The sequence below is a fragment of the Echinops telfairi genome, unplaced genomic scaffold (genome assembly GCF_000313985.2).
Source record: "Echinops telfairi isolate 266 unplaced genomic scaffold, ASM31398v2 ScPeMD7_40;HRSCAF=151, whole genome shotgun sequence".
Lineage (NCBI taxonomy): Eukaryota > Metazoa > Chordata > Mammalia > Afrosoricida > Tenrecidae > Echinops > Echinops telfairi.
Genome location: NW_022103938.1, coordinates 1,398,845 through 1,406,285, shown reverse-complemented (window position 1 = coordinate 1,406,285; position 7,441 = coordinate 1,398,845). Strand labels below are relative to the sequence as shown.

At 40.0% G+C, this 7,441-nt stretch overlaps 1 protein-coding gene across 1 annotated transcript; it reads right to left on the bottom strand.

Moving 5' to 3' along the window:
* Positions 1–898: 898 nt before the first annotated feature.
* CLEC2D (C-type lectin domain family 2 member D) lies at positions 899–6,041 on the bottom strand. Its single transcript, XM_045290501.1, has 4 exons — positions 5,949–6,041; positions 3,997–4,175; positions 3,288–3,394; positions 899–1,295 (listed from the first exon to the last, which is right to left on the bottom strand). The coding sequence occupies exons 1-4, from the start codon at positions 6,031–6,033 to the stop codon at positions 1,181–1,183; spliced, it is 486 nt and encodes a 161-aa protein (XP_045146436.1). The 5' UTR covers positions 6,034–6,041; the 3' UTR covers positions 899–1,180.
* Positions 6,042–7,441: the final 1,400 nt, after the last annotated feature.

Below are 7,441 nucleotides of genomic sequence, written 5' to 3'. Positions count from 1 at the left end.
TGTTTTCAGATACTTTACAGCATGGAAAGCACAAGAACAAAACGTTAGGAGCTGATTCAAACAGAGAAAGGAATATGAAAAATTTTATCTCGGTAGAGCAAGTTATGCTATCAAAAGGAAGGTAAACATTTCTCAGACTTCTCCCAAGTGTTTACCTTTTTTAATATATATATCAAAGAAAGAATACAAACCAATTCTAAATGTTTCTGATGTTTTGATTTACAAAGTAGTAAAAAATACAGTTTTTACTACCAGTTTTATTGTTTTTAAATTTAAAATTTTATTATTTAATATTAATTTTAATATTTTAAAATTTATCATTTTTAAAATTTTCTAGCACAAAATGTTTTGAATGTGTGCAAAAAAACATTTTCAGGGTTCACTGAACAGCCATAATTTTGGTCAATGACTACTAAGGTTTTGGGATGGTTTCAGGGCGCATGGTCATTTTTATGCCTCCATGTGTACAAAGCAAGGACTGCCAATATATGAAAATATATTAGAGGGAGCCGATTACAAGGAACTATATGTGACCTCCTCCCTGGGGGACAGACAACCAAAAAGTGGGTGAAGGGAGACGTCGGACAGGGCAAGATATGACAAAATACCAATTTATAAACTATCAAGGGTTCATGAGGGAGGGGGGAGCAGGGAGGGAGGGGAAAAATGAGGACCTAATGTCGGTGGTTTAAGTGGAGAGAAAATGTTTTGAGAAAGGATGCACAAATGCGCTTTACACAATTGATGTGTGTATGGATTGCAATAACAGTTGTATGAGCCCCTAATAAAATGTTTAAAAAAATAAAATATATAAAAAATAAAAACCAAAAATATATATATATATATATTTTAGTAAGTTCAATGTCTAGTTATAAAGGTACAGTATACTGAAAATTATTATACTCTGGGATCAAAATAAAAGTATGAGAGAAGCTTCCAAAGGCTTGTGGAAAAGTGGAATTTAAAATTATTGAAATTTCTCCACTAATTTTTTGTAGCCCTCTTTTATCAACTCATCAAAAACCTTATTTAGAACCATCCTATGCCAAATGCCTTTATTATACTACCACATGATACATTTGTACCCTCATTGTTAATAGAGAGTATGAACATGTTAGCAATAGTTTTGGTAGACCAGAAAATGGATTAGTAGTTGTCAATAACAAATGCCAATCCATGTCTATGGAAAACCAAGGAGCTTGTTACAAATCCATTTCTTCTTGGTGTCTGACCTGGCACTACTGACACCCTTGTCATTCAAGTAGGCGCACTCTCCAGCTCCTTTGATGATGAACCTAAAACCAAGTGCAAAACCATGAATTACACAGAGGCTGGAGATCTAAATTTACTCCCCCACTATAAATCCTCAGAAACACCCCTCTATATTTTGTATGTCAATAAAAGAACAAAACTATGTCATCAATAGGGCTTCTGAATATCTTTTCCTGATTTAATGTCTCTTATATTCTCAAGGTCCTTGCTGGAATTATCACAGGCTTTGCATTCATCAGAACAAACCTAGAAGTATTGCTGATATGATGTGTGTGTGCAACTGGAGTTTGGTGTTGTGCCCAAACAGAAGGCTACCGTGTGTGGCCATCAGTCCAGTATATTTTCGGTCATACCCTGAATTGCTTCGTAAATGTGTGAAAAAAATTTTTTTTATTACTTGCAAGTAAATTCCAAAAAGGTCTAAACTTTCGTTTATGGAAATGATTAGAGCTTCACCATATATCCCCTTCAATGAAATGCCTGGGGCCAGCAGGCCGGTTCCCACTCACAGCCATTCCATGAACAACAGTGCCAACACTGCCTGTCCTGCACCATCCTCACCACCAGTGCTGTGTGTGAAACGATTCTTGGGGCCACGGTGTCACTCCACCTCACTAAGGAACTTCTTTTTTGCTGACCCTCTACTTTATCAGGCATGATGTCCTTTCCTTGGACATTCAAAATATCCTAAAGAAATCAGCTCACTCTCAGGTTTCTTTGAGCAATACAACCAGACAGATTTCTCCGGGTTCTTTACGGTCTTCCTTGTCTGAATGGAAGTAGCAGCTGGGAGAGTGGGCTTAGTAGTCAAGATATCAGTGCAACAAAGGGCTGTGGAAATGGACATGTCTGACCTCCTCTGGCTTTCCTGTTGCCATGAGGCAGGGGTCCCACATACCTTCGCATTCCATCCTGCTTTACTCCTTTGACACCAGGCCACCTCAGATCTATGCTGGGCTTGATAGTTCATTGCAATGGCCACACAGAACTGAAAGACACTACTCACAACTAAGGGAGTTGTTTAGGGAAGTTAATAGGTTACCACAAGTTAGGAGCAACAAACAATAAGGAAACAATTGGTTTCCTCAGTCAGCTGTCAAATCTTGGTGGTTCTCGGCCTCTGAGCCATGTGGTAGCCAAGTCTCTCTCCAGTTCTTAGTCTCTTGGTCATGTGGTCCTTTGTCCTTTGCTGCTGTGGGCCAGTATGCCAACCAGCCTGTCACTGTCTCAGGCCAGAAGAAGAGAAAGCAGCCCATGGTATTGGCATTGTTGTTCTTCTAAGGTCCTCTGGGTTCCTCTCTTCGAAGCTGCTCCACAGATGGCTCAGCTTCACAGCAAGGAAAATGGACCAATCCCTTCTATTAGTGTTACCCACACCCTTTTTGCATAGTCTCACCGAATCATTTGGTAGGAGTTACACAGGGACTTGGGTACTCTGACACAAAACTTACTAGCATTGAGTTGTTGTTGACTATAGGAACCCCCTGTGGTTTCTGGGACTTTAAATGTTTGTCAGAGTAGAAAGCCCAGTCTTTCACCTGTGGAGCTGCTGGTGGTTTCAAACTGCTGACTATGAGCATCCCAGCCCAACCTGTAACCACTAGCCCACCAGGGCTCCTAGATATTGGCGTAGAAAAGCCACATTAAGAAATTTCACACCACCACAATCAGTTCTTCAGTGGCCTACTAGGATTTTTAAACAATTGATTTACATCAATTGTCTTTATGTTCTACAAAGGTCTTCAGTAAATAAAAGTTTTCAATCAATGGATGAGTGCAAGAACTTTATCAAAAGCCATTATAACACTACAGGTTTAACTTTGATTGATATCATCACAATATGTAATATTTTCCCAGAGTGACAACTAGTAAATGGAGGAGCAGACAGAGGATTTGTATTCTACCCCATATTTCAGTGGACTTCATATGACATTAAATTGATTAGCTCATAAAGACGTCTCACATACACGGTCACACATTAACACAGCATAAGGAAGACAAGTCTCAAAACATACCAGCTATTGTGGTCAGTGCCATCTGTCCATTCCCAGTTGTCAATTGATGATTCTCTGCTGAGGCCAATCCAGTGGTCAGAAGGACCTGCGTACCTTTTCAGGAAATCCTAAGATAACACCCAAAATGAAAAGATGTGCTTCTCTTTCTCATATCAGTCTTGAGTGTCTGTGCCCTATTTCTTCCCTTTTGGGGTGGAAGCATGGTATAGTTGAGAAGTATACACACTGGAGTCAGATCAGTGTCCAATTTTCAGCACTTGTCATTTAATACATGATCCTTAGTAGTTACTTAAAGATAACCACATGTTTTAATTCACCTAGTAAACTCCCAATTTCTATCTGTTGTTCTAGGATAATATTTTATTGTGCCCACTTTCACTTCCCAAGATGTCCTAATTTAAATGATAATTTATAAATGTATTTTACTATATTCATTAGTGGAATATGGAACATAGAACTAATAAACATATCAAATCTGCATATTAGCTAATGTGGATTAAATGAAGGTATTTAAATGTCTCACAGGATTCCAAGCATGATGAATATAACTCAACAAATGTCATCCCTTCTCCAAAGGTGCCTCCCTTATCTTAAAGTCTGGCTGGATTGGGTTCCTTCTTTATCACATCATTTAGCTTTATCTCTGTTAGGCCATCCCTTCGGGTGACTAACTATTCAACAGAAAACATGATCCCCAAACAATACTTACCAGTTCTTTCAGGGTTTCAAACTGAGCAAGTCTGGCTTCCACTGAGGTACAGAACGCCTGACTGAATGTCCAGTTCCTTGCATTCTCAGAAAAATAATAACACTTCCCACTAAATTCAATCCAGTATTCTGGGCAGGCAGCACACACAGGAAACACGAAGACATGCTCTTTATCTCGCCCTAGGAGTTAGACAACCACAATAGAATAGATTCAATACAGTTCATCTTCCCTTTTAACTGTTTACCGGTTTCATAGGCTGTGAGCTGGAAGACATATGCTAAGCACAATAGTCTTTAAATTTAGTGGTCTTCAAGATGGGAACCAATGAACCTTATAGCTCAAGCAGCCAATAAATGCAAATGATTTTCAGGAACTCAATTTCCACAGTATCAACTTCCTTAATATTTGCATTAAACCAGGTTGACTAGACAAACAAACCAGGGACACTCATCTATGTATAAGAAACAGCTTGTGGTAGTTACATGACCTGGTGTCAACTTGAGGATATTAAGAGTGAAGGGGTGGAGTCTAGCCTGTCAATCAGGTGGGCGTGGCCTTCTCATGAGGATTCTGGGAAGTGCTTCTCTTCCTCCCTGGAGGCAGGACACACTCTGTGCTTCACCTTCCTGCTGACAAGCTACTTCAGGCTATACTGATGGCAGCCAGAGTCCTGAGATGCTTCCACCGCCACTGGATCCACAAAACTATCCACCCACCGGCCTGTGATATAATATAATATAAGAAAACGTCCCAGCCAAGTCCAGATCTAGTCCATATGTCCGATATTAGCCCATATGGCTGATACTAGTCTATAGTAACCCTCTGTCTTTGATAGACACCCCCTCCAAAAAACGAAAAACAAAACACAGGCAAACCCCTTCTTTCTCCGTGATTTTATTATGATGTATTTTGTGAGAGCTCCAGAAGTCCCCAGAGGATATTTTAATAGCAGATAAAAAATATCGTTTTTAGTACCAAAAATGCAATCTGGGCCTTCTTTTTCTGTCTTATATGTATTTCTGTTAAATATGGATCCCTGTCTGGTTCAAACAGGCAATGCACATAACTGTCAACCAAACATTCGAACATCCAATTCCACCCAGAGGCACCTTAGAAGCAAGGCCTGGAATCCTACTTCTGAAAAATCAGCCACTGGAAAAAAACCTATGGAACACAATTCCTGGACCTATGGGGTGATCATGCATCAGAATAGACAGCAACTGGTATTCATGTGTGAGATAGCTCTATAAGAAATAATTTGGCCCTTGCCATACAATCTGAAACAAGTTATATTTCAGATCTGGGGTCATCAAAAGAACAGAAGTTTTTGTTTCATAATTTCACTTTTTCTTCTCTTAACATGTTTTCTTGTGTAGTCCATGGACCAAGTAATGTGGAGAGCCTATTGGCTCTCTACGCAAAAGTTCAGTAATTTTTAAAAGCATATAGTTCTTTAGTGTATTCTCAATTAGCTAAAAAAGACACAATTTTTAAAAATAGAGAGGAAATGCCTAAAAACCTTTCAAGCCAAAGTGTCCCCTGACTATTTCTTGAATCAAATGGCAATTTGGATTAAAGCAAGCCATGGAGTAGGTCCATAGATGTAGTACCAGATCTTCCCACAAATATCCTCCAGCCACCACACTGCTTATATCAGTAAATGTCAACTATTCTCTTGTATTGCTAACATCCTCATTTTTAAGAGTTAACTATGGCAAGGAGCATGCTATATTTACCATCACCTGTTAACTGCAACCAGTTTGATCCATCCCTTTATTTATTAAGTTGACTACCTATGAATACTTCGGCTAGAATGCACATCCATGAGAACAGAGAATTTTGTGGTTCACCTGGACAGGGCTGAGCACATACTAGGGCTAGATAAATATGTAGTGATAATACACATATACACAGAGCAATGTAAATTTTAGAGCATCAGTGAAGTTACTTACCCTGTAAATAAACAGAAAGTGCAACCACGCATAAAGTCAGGAGTATCATGAGGAAGCAACACACAAATTTGGTAGTGGTTATCATGGATGTAATTCTTAGACAATTCATTTTACCTGAAAAACACAAATATCATGAAGGTTTAAGGGAGAAAAACCAAATTTATCATAGAATCACAACTAAGCATAATTTACCCCCAATATTAGAAAGGCTACGATGCCAATCTCCTCTCTTAAAATCACCCACGATCTTCCCTTTATTCCTTATTCATTTTTTAAAATCCCTTCCTTTCACTTTGGGCTTCTACTCAAGGCCTCCCTTAGTACAAGAATACCTTGTTCTAATAACATGGCACTCTTTGATACTCATGTCCCTAACACGATCACTGAAGATAAAATGGGTGCATAAGCAAATGTGGTAAAGAGAGGGGATGGTGCCCGGTTATCAAAAGGTACAGCATCTGGGGTCTTAAAGTTAAACAAGCAGCCATCTAGTAGGAAAGCAAATAGGGAAGCAAATAAGCCCACATGGAAGAAGCACACCAGCCTGTGTGATGAAGAGGATTGAGAGAATCAGGTATCAGGTATCAAAAGAACCAAAACAACTATAGCATGCAAATGAGGGTGGTTGGAGTGGAGTCCCAAAGACTATCTGTAGACAATTGGATATCCCACCCCAGAAGGTTTATAAGGAAAGGATGATATAATCAAAGTGCAGTATAGCACCATTGAAACACACATCATTCCTCTAATTCCTGAATGCTTCCCCACCCCCACTCCCACCCCCACCCGCCATTACCATGATCTAGTTCTAGCTTACAAATGTGGCTAAACCATAGTACACACATTGGTACAGGTAAGAGCTCTCGACACATGGAATTCAGGGCAGATAACCCAACCCCTCAGGAAGAGGGAGAAAGGGGGACCACATCATATGGTTGGATATATAGCCTCCCCTGCCCTCAAGGGGACCGATAACAGAAATGTGGGTAAAGGGACAGTGTCTCCCTTGTGGACCTGACCACAAGCCCTGGGCAGCTTGCTTCCCACTCTGATTCTTTAGGCACCACTGAGCAGCGGAGACCTGAGAGATCACCCAGGACAACGCGCTAAGTCAGTCGTCATCATAAAAGACGTGTCCGTCTCATTTAGGGAAGATTACAGCCCTGGAAACTGCGTGGGTGGGATTGCTCGTCACTAGGAATCTACACCAATGGGTTTAGGTTACTTTTTTTTCTTTCTCTCTCCCCCCACCCCCAGCTAAATAATAGACAGGTCTATAAGCAACTAATGACATTATGGATGTTCATGCCTTAGAATAATGCTGGCCAACACGTATTATTGTTTTTATTAACTTGTCTAAAATGGGAGACCCGCTGATTTCAATAAAAAGGCAGCAGACATCTATAAATGCTCTTTGCCTCCCAGCTCTTTCCTCTAGTTCCCTTGACTTTCCTCCTGTCCCACTATCATGCTCAGTCCCCACCAGGGTTTCA